Source organism: Salmo trutta, chromosome 22 (genome assembly GCF_901001165.1).
Source record: "Salmo trutta chromosome 22, fSalTru1.1, whole genome shotgun sequence".
NCBI lineage: Eukaryota > Metazoa > Chordata > Actinopteri > Salmoniformes > Salmonidae > Salmo > Salmo trutta.
Genome location: NC_042978.1, coordinates 29,719,542 through 29,745,461, shown reverse-complemented (window position 1 = coordinate 29,745,461; position 25,920 = coordinate 29,719,542). Strand labels below are relative to the sequence as shown.

Genomic DNA, 25,920 nt, shown 5'->3' with positions numbered 1-25,920 from the left:
CTATGCCCGTCTCTGTTTCTCTTTCTCCAACGTTTTAAAACCGATGAGCATGCTGTGTGGCTCCTAGCCTCCTACTCATCACTGCAACTGTAACAGTAACAGCAGAGATATCGCCACTCAAGAGGAGTGCCATCGCAGACATCCACACACACACAGTCACACACACACCAACGTTGGATAAACATCGGCTTATTCTTCTCAAACGTACGCTGGGGAGGTAGAGAGAGAGAGTGTCCACCTGCGCTCATCTCATACACAACAGGGCTAAGGTAAAGCATCATCCATATTCATCTGGCTAGTAGATAGTTTCATTACGTAAGTAAGTACACTATGGATAAGGGATGGGAGGCAGGCTGCCGTTATGTACATCTGCTGTTTTAATGTACTGTATGTCTGTCTGATCTTGACTGACATCAGAATATAAAAGATGGAGACTGTTTACAAGACAGACAACTATCATCATCTGGAAAAGACACACCGTTAGAGACATAAGTGGAGAGTGTGTTTGCTACTCCAAATATAGTTAGGTAATATTGGTTATTGATTATTTACTACAGCAGTGCATTGTTTACAAGTTTTGAAACGTACGCGTGTGTGTGTGTGTGTGTGCGTGCGTGCGTGTGTGTGTGTGTTTGTGCGCATGTGCGCCTGTGTAAATGTCAAACAGTGAAGGAGTCACAGATGGAGAGGGGCGGCTTTGAAGCACCCACACATCCCACCTACATGTTTCACACCTCTCTCTCTCGCTCTCTCTTGCTCGCTCTCTTGCCCTCTCTCCCTCTCTCTCTCTCCCACCCTCTCTCTCTCTTCCTCCCTTTTTCTCTCCCCCTCTCTCCCTCCCTCTCTCCCTTTCTCTCTCCCTCCCTCTCTCCCTCAGATTTTTCATCTCCCTACTCAGAAAGTCAAAGCAACCCTTCCTTCCTATTTATTTTTCTTCTCCTTCCTCCCTTCCCTTCTCTCTCAATCAATAGGTATCCCTCTTTCTTTCAGTTTCTCACACAAGCATCTACAGTTAGGTCAATAATTTTTGGCAATGTTGATAAAGATGCAAAAATAACTGCATGAAAGTAATATTACAAATTCTGAGCTATGTTGCATGCAACAAAATGCTAACTGATATTACTTTATATACTAATGCAACTACTCAGAGAAAGAGATAATGTTTAAGTCATTAAAAAAATATATTAAAAAGATAGGGGTCAAAGTTATGTGGATTTTCAGCAAGAGAATAACTCCACGCACTAAGCAAAATCCACATCGAAATGGTTAGTTGACCACAAAACTGAAATTATTCAATGGCCATCTCAGTCTCCGGACTTGAACACCATTACCATATCTGGAAACATTCTGCATGGAGGAATGGTCTATGATCCCACCCAACATGTTCTCCAATTTCCTGAAATATTTCAGAAAAAGGCACCCACCTGGTGTCCCAGGTATAAATCAGTCCCTGATTAGAGGGGAACAAGGAAAAAAATGCAGTGGAACTGGCTTCAAGGTCCAGAGTTGAGTTTTAGGGCGCAATAGAATTAAAAACAGTGGTGATAATAATTTTTACCCATATCTTAAAAAAATATATATTTTACTTGTTAAACATTAGCTCTTTCGCTGAGCAATTGTATTAGTATGAAATAATATACATTTCCGCATTTTTGAGCATACAATAATATAGCTCAATATGTATTATTTATTTTACACAGTCTTTTTTGCTCAACTTTATCAAGGGTGGCAATAATTATGGATCTAACTGTCTCATCCTTGTGTATAGAGAGAATCAACATCGCTCCCTCTATTCTTCCCTCCCTCTCTTCTATCTCTCCATTCCTACCTCTTCCCTTACCCCTCCATCATCCCTTATCTCAGTACTCCTCCCTCCCTCTCCTGCATATCTCACACAAGCACCTGCCCCTAATCCAACAGAGATTCTGTGTGGCCACTCTCAACACAGAAACACTATATGAAAGTCTACATTCAAACTGTGAACAGGATGGGTTTAAAAGAGCAAACAGCTGCCTAAACATAGATACAGCTACAATACTTTTAAAACAACTGACCCTACAGATGGTTAGCAACTGTGGAAGTTTTAAACATAATGAGCTGTCAAAGTTATACTTTCTGGACGGAGTGGTCTGCAAACCTAATTATCCAAATAAATTGATTACATAAAAAGCTAAAGTCAGGATTAAGAGCATCATTCCTGACTCTGCAGACAAAATATCAAAATACCAACAGAAGAGCAATGGTCCAACTTGTAGTCAAAAACTTGATAATCATTATAGTAGTGGTTATTATCACCACATAGAGCATGAATCCAGACCCAAAAACACAAACATACACTGAACAAAGATATAAAGCAACTTGTAAAGTGTTGGTCCCATATTTCATGAGCTGAAATAAAAGATCTTAGAAATGTTCAGTTTGCACAAAAAAACAGATTTCTCTCAAATGTTGTGCACAACTTAGTTTACATCCCTGTTAGTGAGTATTTCTCATTTTCCAAGATAATCCATCCACCTGACAGGTGTGGCATATCAAGAAGCTGATTAAAAAGCATGATCATTACACAGGTACACCTTGTGCTGGGGACAATAAAAAGCCATTCTAAAGTGTGCCGATATGTCACAAAACACAATGCCACGGATGTCTCAAGTGTTAAGCGAGCATGCAATTAGCATCCTGACTGCAGGAATGTCCACACGAGCTGTTGACAGAGAATTTAATGTAATTTCTCTACCATAAGCCGCCCCCAACGTCATTTTAGAGAATTTGTCAGTACGTCCATCAGACTTCAAAACCGCACACCAAGTGTAACCACGCCAGCCCAAGACCTCCACATCAGGCTTCTTCACCTGCGGGATCTTCTGAGACCAGCTACCCGGACAGCTGGTGAAACTGAGGAGTATTTTTGTCTGTAATAATGCCCTTTTGTGGGGAAAAACTCATTCTGATTGGCTGGGCCTGGCTCCCCAGTGGGTGGGCCTGGCTCCCTAGTGGTTGCGCCAGTAATGTGAAATCAATTGATTAGGGCCTAATTAATTTATTTCAATTGACTGATTTCCTTACATGAACTGAAACTCATTAAAATCGTTGAAATTCTTGCATGTTGCATTTATAGTTTTGTTCAGTATATACACTGCTCAAAAAAAATAAAGGGAACACTTAAACAAGACAATGTAACTCCAAGTCAATCACACTTCTGTGAAATCAAACTGTTCACTTAGGAAGCAACACTGATTGACAATACATTTCACATGCTGTTGTGCAAATGGAATAGACAACAGGTGGAAATTATAGGCAATTAGCAAGACACCCCCAATAAAGGAGTGGTTCTGCAGGTGGTGACCACAGACCCCTTCTCAGTTCCTATGCTTCCTGGCTGATGTTTTGGTCACTTTTGAATGCTGGCAGTGCTTTCACTCTAGTGGTAGCATGAGACGGAGTCTACAACCCACACAAGTGGCTCAGGTAGTGCAGCTCATCCAGGATGGCACATCAATGCGAGCTGTGGCAAGAAGGTTTGCTGTGTCTGTCAGCGTAGTGTCCAGAGCATGGAGGCGCTACCAGGAGACAGGCCAGTACATCAGGAGATGTGGAGGAGGCCGTAGGAGGGCAACAACCCAGCAGCAGGACCGCTACCTCCGCCTTTGTGCAAGGAGGAGCAGGAGGAGCACTGCCAGAGCCCTGCAAAATGACCTCCAGCAGGCCACAAATGTGCATGTGTCTGCTCAAACGGTCAGAAACAGACTCCATGAGGGTGGTATGAGGGCCCGACGTCCACAGGTGGGGGTTGTGCTTACAGCCCAACACCGTGCAGAATGTTTGGCATTTGCCAGAGAACACCAAGATTGGCAAATTCGCCACTGGCGCCCTGTGCTCTTCACAGATTAAAGCAGGTTCACACTGAGCACGTGACAGACGTGACAGAGTCTGGAGACGCCGTGGAGAACGTTCTGCTGCCTGCAACATCCTCCAGCATGACCGGTTTGGCGGTGAGTCAGTCATGGTGTGGGGTGGCATTTCTTTGTGGGGCCGCACAGCCCTCCATGTGCTCGCCAGAGGTAGCCTGACTGCCATTAGGTACCGAGATGAGATCCTCAGACCCCTTGTGAGACCATATGCTGGTGCGGTTGGCCTTGGGTTCCTCCTAATGCAAGACAATGCTAGACCTCACGTGGCTGGAGCGTGTCAGCAGCTCCTGCAAGAGGAAGGCATTGATGCTATGGACTGGCCCGCCCGTTCCCCAGACCTGAATCCAATTGAGCACATCTGGGACATCATGTCTCGCTCCATCCACCAACGCCACGTTGCACCACAGACTGTCCAGGAGTTGGCGGATGCTTTAGTCCAGGTCTGGGAGGAGATCCCTCAGGAGACCATCCGCCACTTCATCAGGAGCATGCCCAGGCATTGTAGGGAGGTCATACAGGCCCGTGGAGGCCACACACACTACTGAGGCTCATTTTGCCTTGTTTTAAGGACATTACATCAAAGTTGGATCAGCCTGTAGTGTGGTTTTCCACTTTAATTTTGAGTGTGACTCCAAATCCAGACCTCCTTGGGTTGATAAATTGGATTTCCATTGATTATTTTTGTGTGATTTTGTTGTCAGCACATTCAACTATGTAAAGAAAAAAGTATTTAATAAGATTATTTCTTTCATTCAGATCTAGGATGTGTTGTTTAAGTGTTCCCTTTATTTTTTTGAGCAGTATATTTTTGTTGTGCTAAAATGCTTAACAAGTTTCGTTGCAAAACATACAATGATTCTAAAACAGAGACAAAAACAAAAGCTTAACATGTAATTATCTGATGCTCTGCAGAATGTCCAATTACCGTGACCACTCTGTGCATATAATTACTTTAAATAGTAATATCCTCATCACTCAGGGCTGGATGGGTATGGCCAATCTCAGGGTCATCACAAACCTTGTGTCTTATGCCTCAATCCTCAACTTCCACCTCCATGTGTGCGTGTCCGTGTGTGTGTGTGTGTGCGTGCTAGCAAGACATGTGCAGGTGCACATGCATGTGTGCATGCGTGTGTGTCTTACTCATACTTATTTGTCCTGGTTTAGAGTGCCTTAGTGTCTATTGTAGCCTACTGGGCAGCAGTAACTATTAGAATCAAGCAGAAGCAAACTACCACTTTGGGGAACAAAGTGACATTAACAGGACTGTACATCGATGTACCTGAAGAGAGCTAAGAGTAAAAATAGATAGACTGTATTAGTTTGATGAGCTGAGACTGAGAGGCTTCTGTCCTGGCTTTACCCCACGCCTCTCTAGATAAACCATAAATCAGGGCTGATGTGTTCATCAGGATTAAGCCTACTCTATGAGAGTGTTTAGATAACAAGTGTAGGCTAAGTGCTAAGCTGGCGTAACAAGGCAAGGAAATCAGTGAGACTGCTAGCTGCAGAACAGACAACAGAGCTATTTTTACCTGAGCGGGTAAGGTCAATGCCTCTGTGAATAAAATCATGATAGCTGGAGGTCCACATAACAATGTTGGAGCAGTGGCTACATGTAAACAAACAGGGAGGGAAGAAGACATAGAGAGGGGCAGGGAGGAAAGGATGGAGAAAGAGGAAAAGACTCATGAAGAGAGTGATGGAGGGAGAGATGGAGAGGGGGTATAGAGAGAGCGATGGAATCAGTTCAAGCGGAGTCAAGTTTTCCCCTCAGAGACACAGTGGACATCAGACAGAAAGACAGTCCCCAGGCTGAAACAGAGAAAGGAGAGCAGCATAGGTCTGTAAGACCAGAAATAACCCAAACAGCCCTCCCGCCGGAGGCTACACATCAGATGGCCTGACACACTGTCTGTGGGCAGCACGGCTTCCGCAGGAGGCACTTTTCTTTCAGACAGGGACATAGAAGGTAGCCAAATGCATGCAGGTGCAAGTGCACACACACACACAAACATGGGCGTCTGAATTTGTCTGAAAGTGGAGGTGCAAAAGGGGGGGGGGTCCAGGGGATTTTTTGTTTTTTGCATTTCCTGCTATTCTTGTGGGAATCCATATTTGTGACTCATTTCAGGAAACTATGCATATGTCGCAGCTCACTACTTCACAGGAGAGCCACCACGCAGAAATGCCTTCTGGAACATGTGAACTTTCATGTGCCTTAATAACAAACTAGTATGCCATTTGTAAATACCAATAAAATTGTTAAATTACAACCGTAGTTATGTTTGCCTAGGAAAAAGTCAATTTCTCAAAATGAGGTTACAAGTTTTTCAACTTTCAAAGCAGAATTACTTTGCCATTGTTCCTCAACTGCAGTGTATGATACAGAATTTTCTAGCTCTGAGTCTCTACTTTTATCCAATGTAAAAATAAAAAAACATTTCAAATTTTGCTACATAACACAGAATCGAGCCGGTCGGTCACACTCATGAGCAGAGCACAACATTTTTTCTTCGATTTTTCCATGATAAATTACATTAAGAAAATGGGTTTTAATGACTAGATTACTAATCTCCTCCCTTTCTTGAAAAATCTGAAACCCTACCAACTGTGACTCTCACAAATAGCCTGCTCATCCCCTGACAATCCCATCCACAGTGATAGCTTGACAGGTCAAATTTTTAAGAATGTGGCCAGGATAACATATGACAATGAAAGGAATAATATTGTTTTACCCATTAAGGATTTTTAAGAAAAAAGCATTGTGAAATTGCACATTAAGTTTACATCTTCTTTCTACCACAAATAATGCGTTCACAGTAATGTTGTAAAATTACAAAAGTGAACTTTGATTTATCTTTTAACAATGTTCACATACAAATAATATAGCTAATGTATTATTAATTAATCATTATCATTATCAAATGTGGCAGCTACAGTACGAGTGAAAAGTTTGGACGCACTTACTCATTCAATGGTTTTTCCTTATTTTTACTATTTTCTACATTGTAGAATAACAGTGAAGACATCAAAACTATGAAATAACACATATGGAATCATGTAGTAACCCCAAATTCTTCAAAGTAGCCACACTTTCACTTGATAGAGCTTTGAACACTCTTGGCGTTCTCTCATCCAGCTTCATGAGGTAGTCACCTGGAATGCATTTCAATTAACAGGTGTGCCTTGTTAAAAGTTAATTTGTGGAATTTAATTCCTTCTTAATGCATTTGAGCCAATCAGTTGTGTAAAATATTAAATATCATTTGATTTGTTTTACGCTTTGTTGGTTACTACATGATCCCATATGTGTTATTTCATAGTTTTAATGTCTTCACTACTATTCAACAATGTAGAAAATAGTAAAAATAAAGATAAACCCTTGAATGAGAGGATGTGTCAAAACCTTTGACCGGTACTGTATATAAACAGTGCAGTCAGAAAGTATTCAGACCCCTTGACTTTCACAAAATGTTGTTATGTTACAGCCTTATATTAAAATTGATTAAATTGATATTTCCCCCTCATACATCTACACACAATTCCACAAAATGACAAAAGCAAAAAAAATGGGAGGGGAATGTTTTGCAAATGCATAGAATTTTTTAGTTGTTGAAATATTACATTTAAATAAGTATTCAGACCCTTTGCTCAGTATTTCTTTTTTTTGGGGGGGGGGGGGTAAATATCAACAGTGAGGGAAAAAAGTATTTGATCCCCTGCTGATTTTGTACGTTTGCCCACTGACAAAGTAATGATAAGTCTACAATTTTAATGGTAGGTTTATTTGAACAGTGAGAGACAGAATAACAACAAAAAAACGCATGTCAAAAATGTTATTAAAAATTTATTTGCATTTGAGTGAGGGAAATAAGTATTTGACCCCCTCTCAATCAGAAAGATTTCTGGCTCCCAGGTGTCTTTTATACAGGTAACGAGCTTAGATTAGGAGCACACTCTTAGAGGGAGTGCTCCTAATCTCAGTTTGTTACGTGTATAAAAGACACCTGTCCACAGAAACAATCAATCAATCAGATTCCAAACTCTCCACCATGGCCAAGACCAAAGAGCTCTCCAAGGATGTCAGTGACAAGATTATAGACCTACACAAGGTTGGAATGGGCTACAAGACCATCGCCAAGCAGCTTGGTGAGAAGGTGACAACAGTTGATGCGATTATTCGCAAATGGAAGAAACACAAAAGAACTGTCAATCTCCCTCGGCCTGGGGCTGCATGCAAGATCTCACCTCGTGGAGTTGCAATGATCATGAGAATGGTGAGGAATCAGTACAGAACTACACGGGAGGAGCTTGTCAATGATCTCAAGGCAGCTGGGACCATAGTCACCAAGAAAACAATTGGTAACACACTACGCCGTCAAGGACTGAAATCCTGCAGCGCCCGCAAGGTCCCCCTGCTAAAGAAAGCACATATACATGCCCGTCTGAAGTTTGAATGATTCAGAGGACAACTGGGTGAAAGTGTTGTGGTCAGATGAGTCCAAAATGGAGCTCTTTGGCATCAACTCAACTCGCCGTGTTTGGAGAAGGAGGAATGCTGCCTATGACCCCAAGAAAACCATCCCCACCGTCAAACATGGAGGTGGAAACATTATGCTTTGGGGGTGTTTTTCTGCTAAAGGGACAGGACAACTTCACCTGATCAAAGGGACGATGGAGAGGGCCATGTACCGTCAAATCTTGGGTGAGAACCTCCTTCCCTCAGCCAGGGTATTGAAAATGGGTCGTGGATGGGTATTCCAGCATGACAATGACCCAAAACACACGGCCAAGGCAACAAAGGAGTGGCTCAAGAAGAAGCACATTAAGGTCCTGGAGTGGCCTAGCCAGTCTCCAGACCTTAATCCCATAGAAAATCTGTGGAGGGAGCTGAAGGTTCGAGTTACCAAACGTCAGCCTCGAAACCTTAATGACTTGGAGAAGATCTGCAAAGAGGAGTGGGAAATAATCCCTCCTGAGATGTGTGCAAACCTGGTGGCCAACTACAAGAAACGTCTGACCTCTGTGATTGCCAACAAGGGTTTTGCCACCAAGTACTAAGTCATGTTTTGCAGAGGGGTCAAATACTTATTTCCCTCATTAAAATGCAAATCATTTTATAACATTTTTGACATGCGTTTTTCAGGATTTTTTTGTTGTTATTCTGTCTCTCACTGTTCAAATAAACCTACCATTAAAATTATAGACTGATAATTTCTTTGTCAGTGGGCAAACATACAAAATCAGCAGGGGATCAAATACTTTTTTCCCTCACTGTACATACATACTGTACATACACACACACCCACATATACACTACCGTTAAAACATTTGGGGTCACTTAGAAATGTCCTTGTTTTTGAAAGAAAAGCACATATTTTGTCCATTTAAATAACATCGCATTAGTCAGAAATACAGTGCAGACATTGTTAATGTTGTAAATGAACATTGTAGTTGGAAACGGCTGATTTTTTATGGAATATCTACATAGGCGCACAGAGGTCCATTACCAGCAACTATCACTCCTGTGTTCCAATGGCACGTTGTGTTAGCCAATCCAAGTTTATCATTTTAAAAGGCTAATTGATCATTAGAAAACCTATTTGCAATTAGGTTAGCACGGCTGAAAACTGTTGTGCTGATTAAAGAAGCAATAAAATAGAAAGAGGAGTGGGAGGCCCAGGTGCAAAACTGAGCAAGAGGACAAGTACATTAGAGTGTCTTGTTTGAGAAACAGACGCCTCACAAGTCCTCAACTGGCAGCTTCATTAAATAGTACACACAAAACACAAGTCTCAACACCAACATTGAAGAGTCTACTCCGGGATGCTCGCCTTCTTGAACATAGGAGTGATAGTTGCTGGTAATGGTCCTCTGTGTGCCTATGTAGATATTCCATAAAAATCTTCCGTTTCCAGCTACAATAGTAATTTACAACATTAACAAAGTTTAAACTGTATTTTTGATCAATTTCATCTTATTTTTAATGGACAAAAAATGTGCTTTTCTTTCAAAAACAAGGACATTTCTAAGTGACCCCAAACTTTTGAACGGTAGTGTATATTTCACTAGGTCAGGGTATTTAAGCCTCCATTCATCCACTAATTCCAATATATCCATGACATTCATGATTTCCTTAAGTGCCTGAGAGTGATAGTTTGTAGTGTGATTTTCTTTCCGGTCCATAGAGGTATTTAAAACCATGTTATAATCTCCCACCAAAATAGTTTTGCTGAGAGACCGGGACCCACCCTTCGAAAAGAGCACTCGATGCCACCCACAGAATAGAAGCAGATTAATCGTCAAAAGCATTTCCATCACGCTCACCTCGATTTGTATTATACAATATATAGCTATTAATATATATATATATATATTATTTTTTTTAAATCCTGTTTATCTTAATTTACATAATTAGCAATTCACATTTGTAATAATGTAGGCAGTTTATGCAAAGGATTGTTACCTCTTACCAGTATTGCCATTACCAAAATTACATTATGGGAAGCAATTATTATTTTAGAAAACAATTATTGTGATTCATCCTATATTGTCCCTAACATAGTATACAACCCCGCAACAGTTGTGGGATACACACACACACACACACACACACACACACACACACACACACACACACACACACACACACACACACACACACACACAGACACACACACACACACACACTCAACCCCTTTCCTGAAAAACAACAATAGACTCAGATTCTCAACAGTTGCACCATCCCAGAGCCCAACTCAAGAAAGGTCTTGATTTACAAATGCATATAGAGTTTCAGCTTTATGAGAAGGCCTGCAAAACTGAGGGGATTTGATTAACCATTGTCACGTCCTAGGTGATGGAGATCAGACATACCCCCTTCGCCTGAAACATCCACACATATACCCCGTTTTGACCATATTCCCAAGCATCTCCGTGAAGTCAGACCTTTGATGATTTTGTGCCACCAGGGCCGCAATAATAATTTACTCAGTACTTTGTTGAAAAACCTTTGGCAGCTTTTATAGCCTCGGGTCTTCTTGGGTATGACGCTACAAGCTTGGCACACCTGTATTAGTGGAGTTTCTCCCATTCTTCTCTGCAGATGCTCTCAAACTCTGTCAGGATGGATGGGGAGAGTCACTTCACAGCTAATTTCAGGTCTCTCCAGAGATGTTCGATCGGGTTCAAGTCCGGGCTCTGGCTGGGCCACTCAACGACATTCAGAGACTTGTCCTGAAGCCACTCCCGCATTGTCTTGGTTGTGTGCTTAGGGTTGTTGTCCTGTTGGTAGGTGAACCTTCGCCCAAGTCCGAGGTCCTGAGTGCTCAGGATCAGATTTTCATCCAGGATCTCTCTGTACTTTGCTCTGTTCATCTTTCCCTTTATCCTGACTAGTCTTCCAGTCCGAGCCACTGATAAACATCCCCACAGCATGATGCTGCCACCACCATGCTTCACCGTAGGGATGGTGCCAGGCTTCCTCCAGATGTGACGCTTGGCATTCAGGCCAAAGAGTTCAATCTTGCTTTCATCAAACCAGAGAATCTTGTTTTTCATCATCTTAGAGTCCTTTAGGTGTCTTTTGGCAAACTCCAAGTGGGCTGTCATGTGCCTTTTACTGAGGAGTGGTTTCAATCTGGCCACTCTACCATAATGGCCTGATTGGTGGAGTGCTGTAGACATGGTTGTTCTTCTGGAAGGTTCTACCATCTCCACGGAGGAACTCTGGAGCTCTGTCAGAGTGACCATCAGGTTCTTGGTCATCTCCCCGACCAAGGCCCTTCACCCCCGATTGCTCAGTTTGGCCAGCTCTAGGAAGAGTCTTCGTGGTTCTTCTTCCATTTAAGAAACATGGAGGCCACTATGTTCTTGGGGACCTTCAATGCTATAGAACTGTGTGGCTCAGTTGGTAGAGCATGGTGTTTGCAACGCCAGCGTTGTGGGTTCGATTCCCACGGGGGGACCAGTACGGAGAAAAAATATATGCATTCACTACTGTAAGTCGCTCTGGATAAGAGCGTCTGCTAAATGACTAAAATGTAAAATGTAAATGTAAAATGAATACCTGGGATAGGATTAAGTAATCCTTCTAACCCCCCCAAAAAATATATAGATATACTATTGTAAAGTGGTTGTTCCACTGGATATCATAAGGTGAATGCACCAATTTGTAAGTCGCACTGGATAAGAGCGTTTGCTAAATGACGTAAATGTTTCCGGTCACCTTGCCCTGATTAAAAGCAGTGGTTTGCGCATTCAGTTATGCACGAATGCTGCCATCAATCCACAGTTTCTGGTTGGGGAAGGTTTTAATCGACGCTGTGAGTACAACATCAACGATGCACTTGCTAATTAACTCGCTCACCGAATCAGCGTATTCATCAATGTTATTGTCCGACGCTATGCGGAACATATCCCAGTCCACATGATCGAAGCAATCTTGAAGCGTGGAATCCGATTGGTCAGACATCTCAAGGATGATCAATGGAAAATTGATCCACCTGAGCTCAATTTCGAGTCTGATAGCAAAGGGTCTGGATACTTATGTAAATCAGGTTGTTCTGTTTACATTTTTTTGTACATTTGCAAAAAAGAAAAAAAAGTAAGTTTTTTCGAGTTTTCGTTATGGGGTATTGTGTATAGATTGATGAGGAAAAACTTTTAGAATAATGCTATAAATTATCAAAACGTGGAGAAAGTCAAGGGGTCTAAATACTTTCCAAACGCACTGTATATCCATAAATTAAGGCCCTGAATCTGCAATAGAAAGAATAAAATGTAGCTCTGTTAATAACCTGTTGGGGCTAGGGGGCAGTATTTGCTCGGCCGGATAAAAAACGTACCCAATTTAAACTGGTTACTACTCTGGCCCAGAAACGAGAATATGCATATAATAGTAGATTTGGATAGAAAACACTCTAAAGTTTCTAAAACTGTTTGAATGGTGTCTGTGAGTATAACAGAACTCATATGGCAGGCCAAAACCTGAGAAGATTCCATACAGGAAGTGCCCTGTCTGACAATTTGTTCTCCTTCTGTGGCATCTCTATCGAAAATACAGCATCTGTGCTGTAACGTGACATTTTCTAAGGCTTCCATTGGCTCTCAGAAGGCGCCAGAAAGTGGAATGACGTCTCTCCTGTCTCTGGGCGAATAACAGCAGGAGAATATTGCAAAATGTGCTTTCGCCGAAAAGCTATTTTAAAATCTGACACCGCGATTGCATAAAGGAGTTCTGTATCTATAATTCTTAAAATAATTGTTATGTTTTTTGTCAACGTTTATCGTGAGTAATTTAGTAAATTCACCGGAAGTTTGCGGTGGGTATGCTAGTTCTGAACATCACATGCTAATGTAAAAAGCTGGTGTTTGATATAAATATGAACTTGATTGAACAAAACATGCATGTATTGTATGACATAATGTCCTAGGAGTGTCATCTGATTAAGATCATCAAAGGTTAGTGCTGCATTTAGCTGTGGTTTTGGTTTTTGTGACATATATGCTTGCTTTGAAAATGGCTGTGTGATTATTTTTGGCAGGGTACTCTCCTAACATAATCTAATGTTTTGCTTTCGCTGTAAAGCCTTTTTGAAATCGGACAATGTGGTTAGATTAACGAGAGTCTTGTCTTTAAAATGGTGTAAAATAGTCATATGTTTGAGAAATTGAAGTTATAGAATTTTTGAGGTATTTGTATTTGTATCTTTTCTCTGTATACATCAATGATGTCGCTCTTGCTGCTGGTGATTCTCTGATCCACCTCTACGCAGACAACACCACTCTGTATACTTCTTGCCCTTCTTTGGACACTGTGTTAACTAACCTTCACACGAGCTTCAATGCCTCCAACTCTCCTTCCGTGGCCTCCAACTGCTCTTAAATGCAAGTAAAACTAAATGCATGCTCTTCAACAGATCGCTGCCCACACCTGCCCGCCCGTCCAGCATCACTACTCTGGACAGTTCTGACTTAGAATATGTGGACAACTACAAATACCTAGGTGTCTGGTTAGACTGTAAACTCTCCTTCCAGACTCACATTAACCATCTCCAATCCAAAATGAAATCTAGAATAGGGCTTCCAAAGCATCCTTCACTCATGCTGCCAAACATACCCTCGTAAAACTGACTATCCTATCGATCCTTGACTTCGACCATGTCATTTACAAAATAGCCTCCAACACTACTCAGAAAATTGGATGCAGTCTATCACAGTACCATCCGTTTTGTCACCAAAGCCCCATACACTACCCACCACTGTGACCTGTATGCTCTCGTTGGCTGGCCCTCGCTTCATATTCGTCGCCAAACCCACTGGCTCCAGGTCATCTATAATTCTTTGCTAGGTAAAGCCCCGCCTTATCTTAGCTCACTGGTCACCATAGCAGCACCACCCGTAGCACGCACTCCAGCAGGTATATTTCACTGGTCACCCCCAAAGCCAATTCCTCCTTCGGCCGCCTTTCCTTCCAGTTCTCTGCTGCCAATGACTGGAACGAACTGCAAAAATCACTGAAGCTGGAGACTCATATCTCCCTCACTAGCTTTAAGCATCAGCTGTCAGAGCAACTCACAGTTCACTGCACCTGTACATAGCATTTACATCTGTAAATAGCCCACCCAACTACCTCATCCCCATACTGTTATTTATTTTATTTATTTTGCTCCTTTGCACCCCAGTATCTCTACTTGCACACTCATCTTCTGCACATTTATGACTCCAGTGTTTAATTGCTATATTGTAATTATTTAGCCACTATGGCCTATTCATTGCCTTACCTCCCTTATCCTACCTCATTTCCACACACTGTATATAGACTTTTTCTATTGTATTATTGACTGTATGTTTGTTTTCCATGTGTAACTCTGTGTTGTTGTTTGTGTCGCACTGCTTTGCTTTATCTTGGCCAGGTCACAGTTGTAAATGAGAACTTGTTCTCAACTAGCCTACCTGGTTAAATAAAGGTGAAACAAAAAAATAAAAATAAAGAGCCTGTACTACAGCGAAGCCTAATCAGAAATGTCATGCATCATGGTTCTTCTAGCCAAAGTGAAACGATACAATGAATTTGCTCGTGGCGCCCTCATCTCAAATTATATGTAACAACACCATTGGACCAACACCATCGGACATGAAACAACAATACAAATGTAACAACAGCACAACAAAATAGATAAACAATTTGATTTTGCAGGTGCCTTTTCATTTTTAACACCAGTGGTGCAACTAGTGCTTTCTAAATGCACTGAACCAAAACAGTGGCGTGTGGGTGTGAAGCAAAACTTTCCAGACTTCAAAACCATTCATCTTGAAGGACAGGGGCGGGGGTGTAAAATACCATTTTTAATTATACTATATAAAAAATTAACATATCTATTTTAATGCAGACTAGCTGAAAACACCACTAATAATTCTAAATTACACTTTACCCAATGGATCATGATCATTTTCTGGTAAAAAGTTGGGGTGCAAAAAAGGACACAGAGTTCTTCAGTGTTCCCATTTTTTAACTAATAAACACACTGGGATATTTATTGCAAGAAATGCTTTTCTTCATTTCTAATGCAACGTTTAGGATAGATAATACTGTACTGTAGCGACAGAGAGAAACTCTACAAGGTGAGACACTGCTTGCATCAATTCAGGGGTGTTGTTATTCACGCAGAGTTTTATACTGTGCAGGGTTATTTTTTTCAACAAGTAATAGATTGATTTGAAGTGATACATGTTCATTGCCAAATGGCTGCTGAGAGTGATGTTTGCTTGACAGATGGACATACCAGGATCTGCTCTCTAACTACATTCTCCACACTAAGAACAAGAAAACCAGGGCAAAGGAAAAGTCGAAAAAACGCAATGCATCAAAACGACATCAAAGGGCATTTTAAGACTCAGTACTTTCAGGGTCCCTTTAAAGCAACCAGGCATCTTTGAAGCGGAATTGGTAATGTTGGCATGTTCAAAATTCATGATGCAACATGACATCCCCGTTTTTTCTGACACATTAAAATTCAGACTCCTTTTTATAGCTGCCCCTCAAGGAGTCTGTGCTTGCTGCACTGCTGAATAAAACACAAAGTGACTTCCCCCTGACTGCATGGATTTGTCAGGGAACTTTATAAATAGCTCTGCAGGCAGGCAGGAAGGCACGTGTACCCACCCCATGTAAGCGAAAAAAGATTCCGCTCGCTGCAGAGCAGAGTAGAGAGAGAACAGGAAAACACAGATCTGCTTTCCACTGCAGAGAGACTGCAGACTGGTTTGAAACCTGCAATCAGCAGACGTATATTCCAAAAAGATTGATACCTGGAAAAGATATGCATCTTGAAATGCATTAATATTTGTGATAGATCTGTGGTAATTAGTATGCAGTTATCTTCACAAATCTATGACACAGTAATCAGTGTAACATCATTAGTTTCTCATAATACTAGCAACTATTAATGGCATTAGTCTCAAAAGGGTTCAAAATGCACACTTTGTGACATCATTTGGTTTTATATACTGTAGTTTCATCATGTGACCTCCATACTTCAATGAAATCTTATCACTGATGCCTAAAACTATATATGCCCATACATTAATATTTGCAGTGTTAGGCTGACTAATGCAACAAAACATTGTAGAATATATATCAGTGTCATCAGAACATCTTCAGAAAAATGAAAAAATGAAATGCTTAAAAAGCTTAGAAATCAATTCCACATCTCCCTGTTGTTGATTTTGATGGAAAATAACAAGTATTTTTCTCAAGAGACTCATGGAAGTACTGTATACCAAGTCTTTTTCTATTTTGTCAAGTTACCACACACACACACAAACACAAGGACAAACAGACACACAGACAAACACACCACACACATAAACACACACCGAGCATCATAACAAATCCGCTCTGCCTAGATGGAATCTATGAGTGGAATCTTAAGAGTACATGATAAGAAAGCCCATTAATTCCAGTAAAGTGCTTTTCTCTAGAAACATGAGTGGTACGTTTCATGCAATGTTCCCAATTACAGCAGACGGCAAAGCAATCCACCATACACCATACAGCAGACGGCAAAGCAATCCACCACCTCCTTCAACACCCATCAATGTTTTTAGAGGAACTGTTTGTTCAGATAGATTCTAAAATACAGTAATATAGTACATTTTTGCAGACACTTTCATCCAAATTGACCTAGAGTTTACACATCATGTATTCAGTATGTGTGGCACATGCAGGAATCAAACCAACAACCCCAGTGTTGCTAGCAGCACCATGCTCCATCCAACTGAACCATCTTAACCACAAATTGTTTTGGAAAATAGTGGCCTTTAGGGATCAAGCTTATTGAATAAGATAAGCTTTAGGGACCCAATCAGTTTGTTGATATTGTGGTGGGACTTCAGGTGGCATCTGGCATTAGGACAATGAGCACCAATGGGAGTAATAATTACACTAACTACCTTGCTGTTGTTCACTATAAAAATGCATGACTTTATTTCTCTCCAACAGAGAACTCCAGCAACCACCAGTGATCTTAGAGGAGTCCTTGGATTACTGAAGCTTGACTGACCATTCTAACAAAACCAAGAGGCAAAGCAACAGTGAGTACTCTAACAGCTTACCCACCAGCGGGATGGAGATTGCGTCCCTTATGTAACTAACTACAGATGGGAGTACTCATTCCACTCATTCCATTCCAGCATATTAGGCACTCACTGCAGTACTTGGTGTGTTTGGTCTGTGTGTTATCAGGGGGACTAGATGCATAGTAGAGAAGCTCGTGGCTCACTATCCAGATTGGATGTTCTCTGGTGGCTAGCTGATGGGTATGTTGCCTGCTCCATATGGAGCTACACCTGCTGTAAATGTCTATCTGGGCATTTAGAGCAATGACTCTTATCAGACCCATCAGTATGTCTGATCTGTCTAATCCTACAGCAGCTGGCCAATAAGTCATGATATTAAACATCACTTTTTGATTATATCTACAACTGGAGTGCATGAAACACCATAGACAAAACATTGATCAGATATGTATGTACTGTAGTGTGAGAGAGTAAGCAGAAAAATGTTGAAAGCAAATGACCATGCGTCATCAGGTCGGTGCAGACTAAACAAATGTGAAGTGATGTTTAGCAAACTTCATCAGGCACATCCTGAACCTGCTCTCCACCTCCTCCAACATCTGAATCAATTTTGTTATGCAGTCATTCGAAGGGTCAATACACTGCTTGAAGATCATGGCCTTGCTCATGACTGATGCATTACCATACTGCCTATAGGCAGGAGGTTAACATTGTTACCTTTTAATCCATTAGCAGACACTTTTATCCAGAGCTATTTACTGCAGTGAGTGCATACATTTTCCTACTGGTCCCCCATGTGAATTGCACCCACAACCCTGGCATTGCAAGCACCATGCTCTACCAACTGAGCCACACAGGACAACCGTGTGGCTCACTTGGATCCGAGCACTTTCTGAGAAGACTATGCTCAGAGCTGCAAGCTGTAGGTGTACATGGAAATAGCCCAGTCTTTAGTTAGCTACTGTAGAAAGAAGCTGTGAAGAGAAATGTATACATCAGAAGACAATCAATGTGATCTGAATCTGATATCATGTGTTTTGATGTTATGTGATCAATATTCAGAAATGTACTGTACTTTCTTACATGCTTGTATTCTATTCTTCCCGTCATTTGAGCAGAACAATGAAGACCAGACTAGCCTGCCTGTCCAATAAGTCTGACTCCTACACCGACTTCACTGAGTTCCTGCCCCCTGCCCAGGACAGGACCACCAGATGCCTAAAGTAAGTAGACCTTTATATCCGATTGCATGGTGCCAGTCTCTCCCATTCATATAGTATTTAGATATTATTTCTCCCAAAACTAGGGATATGTAATAGGACTACTACACAATAGATGGTGTAGGGTCTTTTAAAACAAACCTTTGAAACTGTGAATATCTGTGTGTTGAAAACCTTCAACTGCATATTTGCATACACATTTAAAAACATGTGTCTCAATATCTCTGTCTTTCCTTCAGGCTGACACAAGACGAGGTCATTCGATGGGCAGATTCCTTCGATGTTCTTCTATTGCACAAGTGTAAGTAAAATTTAAATGATAGTCCCTTTTATATTAAAAAGTAACAGTCGATCCTTCTCTTTAGAGTTAGATATAAATATTTCACCTTTTATCAACCAACCCCGCAAAAAACAACTGGGAGTCCATGTCATTGTTAGCGAACTGTTCGAAGCAAACCAGGCAACTTTACTGATTATATTTTCTCCTCCGACCCATTCTGTACTCTTTCTGTTTGTCCCTTTGACAACATGCTTGCCTATGTATTTCCTTTGACAAGAGGATTGTTTATCTGTTCCCTATCTGAGGATGTCTTCCCACATCAGCCCATTTCTCTCCCCCTAAACCCTTCTTATTTAACATCCCCTGTCTGTCTGGTTATTGATGTGTAGGACTCCACAACACACAATGAGACACACCCTTGGTTGTGACCTCTGTGGATTACACAATAACACACATACAAGCACATGTTCATGTGCAAATACACACATGCAAACACATGCAGATGTTCACGTGCACACACACATGTTCACGCAGAAATAGCTGTGATAACTAGGCTCTCCACAGGGAGTGGGAAATTACATTGCACAGAAGACTTTAGTTGTATTATATTTGTTTTGATTTTGTAGTGCATCAATGAACACCAAGTAGCTGCTTTTGAATATTACTAGTTGTTCCTGCCAAAACCAGAACCTGGATGTTGTGCTGTGCAATGCACAGGGCAGGTTTTGCACTAGAAAAAGTTGACCTCTAAACCTCTTACTGATTCTGGCTTCATAATCATTATATCAGGCTTTGTTCCTCCAGTGGTCCTGAAAAGCAAACTAAATGGCTTACATTTTCTGTTGTCTTATTGTGCTGTTGCTTTGTTAGGATGCCTAATAGGTCAATAAAGTAATTATATAATATGTTGTCCAAATAGAGATATAAACATGTACACACAAATCAAGTCATATGGTACTGTTAAATGTTAATGGACATTTGCATAAACATTGCATGTGTGCATGTCTCAGGTTAGTATTTGTCAGTAATGAGTTAATCAAGCATAGTATACAGTATACTGTAGACCCCACTGTCAACTGTTTAACAGGTGGTGTAGTTTGTATAACATAGACAAATTGGTGTGAACTTGAATCACGGTTTGAAGTCACATCCACAAAGTAACTTCTTATGAATCTAGCTGCTGGAAACTCTAGGTTCTGGTTCTACTTGTTCCTAAAAATATATTTATTTTTATTTTATTTCACCTTTATTTAACCAGGTAGGCCAGTTGAGAACAAGTTCTCATTTACAACTGTGACCTGGCCAAGATAATGCAAAGCAGTGCGACACAAACAACAAAGAGTTACACATGGGATGAACAAATGTACGGTCAATAACACAATAGAAAAGTCTATATACAGTGTGTGCAAATGTAGTAAGATTAGGGAGGTAAGGCAATAAATAAGCCATAGTGGCGAAATAATTACAATTTAACAATTAAACACTGGAGTGATAGATGTGCAGAAGATGAATGTGCAAGTAGAGATACTGGGGTGAAAAGGAGCAACAAATAAATAACAATATGGGGATGAGGTAGTTGGGTGGGCTATTTACAGATGGGCTGTGTACAGTGTGTACATGTGCAAATATTATCATCAAATGACAAATATTATCTTCAGACACAAGGGGACAAAGAGACAGACTTTAGACTTTTCACTGAACATAAAGGAGTGAATCAAGACGCACGCACACACACAGCTTTATAATCGCATAAGAGGAACAGAAGCAGTACTATTTGTTCCCATGCCTTGGCCACATTGGCTCTGTCCTCACCTCCTGATTTAGCACTTATTGGATCTAACAGGAGAACATAGTTATCACATTCACCCGGCCGATCATATAACCACAGCCCATTTGTATCACAGCTAATCCTATTTATCTGGTTGCCCTTTGCTTCTGGCTGGGTACCTTAGGCTACCTATCTGTGATGATGTGGTTTGTGACTGCTTCTCATTTCTATGGGAGTCCATTTTATGCTGAACTAAATAAGTCTCCATTCAACATTCATGTATATGTTTTTCAATATTTAATTATAACATTTACGTGTATGTAAGCATTATTTAAAGAAAATTGAAAATCCTTTCAGAGTTCGAAATTTACACTGACCTACATTCACACATTAGAAGGCCTTGGCTTCATTAACACATCATAGACTATTCCTAAAGAGGCTGATTAAAAATAAAGCAGCGAGAGAAAATCTTCCTCCAAGAACGGTTCAATGCCTCAGGGATCTATTTTTATTTTTAACAATGTCTGTTGACAAAGCTACATGCAGTCACAATGTCCTTCTGGTGATCTTCCTAAAATCATTGTTTAGTAAGAGTGTGTGGCTAATGTTGGTGATTGGGCCTGATAGACTACTCTCCTGCTGCTCCTGCTGGGCAAATGTTAAGCAAATACAGACAAGAGAAAATAGCGAGTGAGGGAGGAAGGATGGAGAAAACATGTCAATATGACACGGCTGACTAAAACAAGACCTCCCTCCATGTTATCATTGATGTCAGACAAATTGATCTCATCTTTGATTGATGAAGACAAAAAGTTCATTGGAAGGTTGTGGGACACATTTTTGTGTTCTAGTCGCAGGGCTGTTTAATGTGCTGAGAATGAAAACACACTCCTCATCTCAGACAATATCAACGCATGATAATCAACCCTGTTATTATATGTATCAAGGGAACTACATGTGGAAAAAAACACATCAGTTCCAAAAAAACTGGCCCATGTTCAGAAATAGGTGCTGGGATACGATATAGATCTTTGTAAAGACACACACACTCTCGCTCTCACACAGACACACACTGTCCATTAGCTCCTCTAACTGGCTGATGGATGTTTTGCGTCGTAGATGGCCTGGCTGCCTTTCGGGCTTTTCTCAAGACGGAGTTCAGCGACGAGAACATTGAGTTCTGGATGGCCTGCGAGGAATATAAAAAAATCAAGACTCCTGCTAAGCTGGTGACCAAAGCCAACAAGATCTACAATGAGTTTATCGATGTCAAGGCTCCCAGAGAGGTTTGTGTTGGATCAACCAGCTAATGATGCAAAATATGCATTTTGAATGTTTTAATGTGACTGTGCAGTGTTTCCAGATTTCTATGAAATATGACCTATAATTAATTACAATATGAGTAAAATAGTTTTCCTTCCAAAACATGGTAATAAAGTAGATAAGACTTTATTGGAATAGTCACAAGTATATGGCTTGTAGATGATTTGTAGATGTTCAGCTGTTGTAGATGTTCAGTACATGGCTCAGTTGGTAGACCATAGCACTTGTAACACCACGATTGTGGGTTCAATTCCCATGATGAAAATATACGCAGTTGCTCTGGATAACCTCTCTAGGGGAGGTGGGACCAAATCATCCCACACTATTCAACAGCCAGTGAAAAATCAGAGCACCAAATTTAAAACCAAAAAATGTCATAATTCAAAGTTCTCAAACATAGGACTATTTTAGACCATATTATAGATACACTTCTCCTGAAACGAACCACGTTGTCCGATTTCCAAAAGGCTTTACAGCGAAAGCAAAACATTAGATTATGTTAGGAGAGTACATAGACACAAATAATCACACAGCCATTTTCCAAGCAAGCATATATGTCACATAAACCCAAACCACAGCTAAATGCAGCACTAACCTTTGATCATCTTCATCAGATGACACTCCTAGGACATTATGTTATACAATACATGCATGTTTTGTTCAATCAAGTTCATATTTATATAAAAAACCAGCTTTTTACATTAGCATGTGATGTTCAGAACTAGCATACCCACCGAAAACCTCCGGTGAATTTACTAAATTACTCATGATAAACGTTGACAAATTACATAACAATTATTTTAAGAATTAAAGATACAGAACTCCTTTATGCAATCGCTATGTCCGATTTTAAAATCGTTTTTTGGCGAAAGCACATTTTGCAATATTCTGAGTACATAGCTCGGCCATCACGGCTAGCTATTTTGACATCCGCCAACTTCGGGGTCACCTAAACTCAGAATTACTATTAGAAAAATTGGATTACCTTTGCTGTTCTTTGTCAGAATGCCCTCCCAGGACTTCTACTTCAACAACAAATGTTGTTTTGGTTCAAAATAATCCATAGTTATATCCAAATACCTCGTTGACAAAACATTTCAAAATATTCCATTAGTGTACTTCGAAGCATGTCAAACACTGTTTAAAATCAATTTTTATGCTACTTTTCTCGTAAAATATCGATAATATTCCAACCGGGCAACATTGTATTCATTCAAAGACTGAAAGAAAAAAATTGAGAAGTCTCGTGAGCGCAACTCCAGTCTCACTGTCCCCAGGCTGACCACTTACAAACTCTGCTGCTGTACTTTGCCCAGAGACAGCAGACACCCCATTCCACTTTCTGGCGGCTTTAGAGAGCCAATAGAAGCCTTGGAAAGTGTCACGTTACAGCACAGATGCTGTAATGTCGATAGAGATGCAACAGAAGGACAACAAATTGTCAGACAGGGCACTTCCTGCATGGAATCTTCTCAGGTTTTGGCCTGCCATATGAGTTCTGTTATGCTCACAGACACCATTCAAACAGTTTTAGAAACATTAGAGTGTTTTCTATCCAAATCTACTAATTATATGCATATTCTAGTTTCTGGGCAGGAGTAGTAACCAGATTAAATCGGGTATGTTTTTTATCCGGCTGTGAAAATACTGCCCCCTATACCACAACAGGATAAGAGCATCTACTAAATGACTCAAATGTAAATGTTCAATAACTGTCAGCAACATTATAACTAACTATCCCTTATTCTAAACATAACCCTAACTGTAACTTTAGCAGGCAATTGCTTATTAACACATAGTCATACTATCAACAAACTATCTGTAAATCATCTATATGGGACTATCCAAATAACGTGTCACCATAAAGTACGTTATAAAGCAGCTTTTCTGTGTTGGAACGGTGTAGATGTAATCCAACAACAGAATGGTTATACTGGTCATTTAACATATTCATGCGAGTAGACCGCTGATTGGCCAGCTCAGCCAATGAGCCAACATGACATCATGTTCTATCAGGAAATAGAAAGCATTGTTTTAAACGTTTTTTTTCTCTCCAATTTACGCTTTGGCCATAAAAACAAGTATAGGATGAGTCAACATCATTTGGGTCTTAGTTAACAGAATATGAACTTTTAAAAGATAGTTTTCCCTCAACAGTTAATTTAAATATCAAAGCTAAGGGTTGTGTTTGTTTTTAATCTCGAGTTACTTCGTGTTAGATAAAAAATGCAATCCACAACTCTGCAATATTACACATACTTTGATTATATGGAATAAAAGTAATTTTGATATTGTCTTCAAATTTGATGCTGTTTTTCATTGAACATTGACACACTTAGATGATTCAGATATCTAATGTTTATTTTGCACTCCCTTGGTCCCTGTAGGTAAACATAGACTTCCGTACACGGGAGGTGACGAGACAGAGCCTTGAGGAGCCCACTCCTTCCAGTCTGAATGAGGTCCAGGCCAGGGTCCACAGCCTCATGGAGAAAGACTCTTACCCACGCTTCCTCCGCTCCAAGATCTACCAGGACTTACTCAAAACGCAGTACACACACTGCCAACGGAACTCTGTCTGAAGAACACCCACATGTGCAGCCGCAGATACATATACGCACACTTAAGTGATAATGCCGTGAAGCCAGTGTTTGGAGGATATATTGGCACGGGTGTTGCTAGGCCAGAGATAAAGTCGAGGCTCGGCAAACCGTGCCAATATATCCCCTAACACCAGCTTCTCGGGCATTATCACTTTTATACAACGGGTCAGCAACATATTCAAATAATGATTGACCTATTTTCATTAAAAACATTATTTTGATAAATGTATTCATACTATTTCATCCTTCCACAAGATATTGTCCCAAATCTAGGGTTGCTACCCAAGCTGGCTGGTCGTTCGTTCTATCGGTTCGGTTGCTAGAGACGCGACCCAGTCGTTCAGACTTTTTGTTCTGCATCTATGGACGCGACACAGTCGTTCTTTCTAAATATTCCATTGCCATACTGGCTAGCAACGTTCTTATCCCTTGCTTGCTAGCTAGCAAACTACGGCTAGCTAGCAAACTAACTTACAGTCATGTCAAAAAGTGCAGCCAGAATAACAGCAAGTAGCTGCATTTGCATTTGTTTAAGCTGTTTTCTAGTGACATTTATTTGGACACATCCATAACAATGAGCTAGTGAGGCGCAATTTCGCCTGGCATATAACATTTGCTCATTCGTCAGGATACAGTTGTTGAGAGGAGCTAGCCATCAACACAGCTAACGCAATCACTTCAAACTGAAGCTGGAAACACTGCAAACTAGCTGTACCTCATTTCGTTTTACCTTGTTTCAATTGATATTTCTTTGTATATATATCCATAAAAATTATGCCAGCTGATTCATGATTTCGACTGGCTGAGAAACGCTGCTTGCCTGTCGGTCTCGTTCCTACTCCCAACATGTTCATTGCTATGGGACAGCTGGAGATCGAAATTGAATATTGAAACAATGTTGTAAATGTCGGAGAGACATACTGCAAGGTTTGTACAAATCTCCTCTGTTGAAAACTAAATCTTAGTCTAAAATAAATGTGAGATAACGTATAGATGCTTTTTATGGTGGAGATCAAGTTTATAAATTGCTTGGCTAGGCTGATGAGACAGTGGATTGCGCAGTCAGATGGAACAAAGTAAATAGGCATTTTAAATTCATAGATTTAGCCAGCTAACTTGTGGAATAGACACCGGCTGGAATGCGGTTTTAACCAATCAGAATTCAGGATTAGACCCACCCGTTGTATAAACACGCACACACACAAACACACACACCCACTTCTTCAGTAGTTAG

At 40.7% G+C, this 25,920-nt stretch overlaps 1 protein-coding gene across 1 annotated transcript; it reads left to right on the top strand.

Annotated features, from left to right (window-relative positions):
• On the top strand, positions 1 to 24,848 carry LOC115158563 (regulator of G-protein signaling 8). Its single transcript, XM_029707666.1, has 6 exons — positions 1 to 269; positions 17,416 to 17,507; positions 18,611 to 18,715; positions 18,952 to 19,013; positions 21,880 to 22,046; positions 24,471 to 24,848. Exons 3-6 carry the CDS (start codon positions 18,615 to 18,617, stop codon positions 24,663 to 24,665), a joined length of 525 nt encoding a protein of 174 aa, XP_029563526.1. The 5' UTR covers positions 1 to 269; positions 17,416 to 17,507; positions 18,611 to 18,614; the 3' UTR covers positions 24,666 to 24,848.
• Positions 24,849 to 25,920: the final 1,072 nt, after the last annotated feature.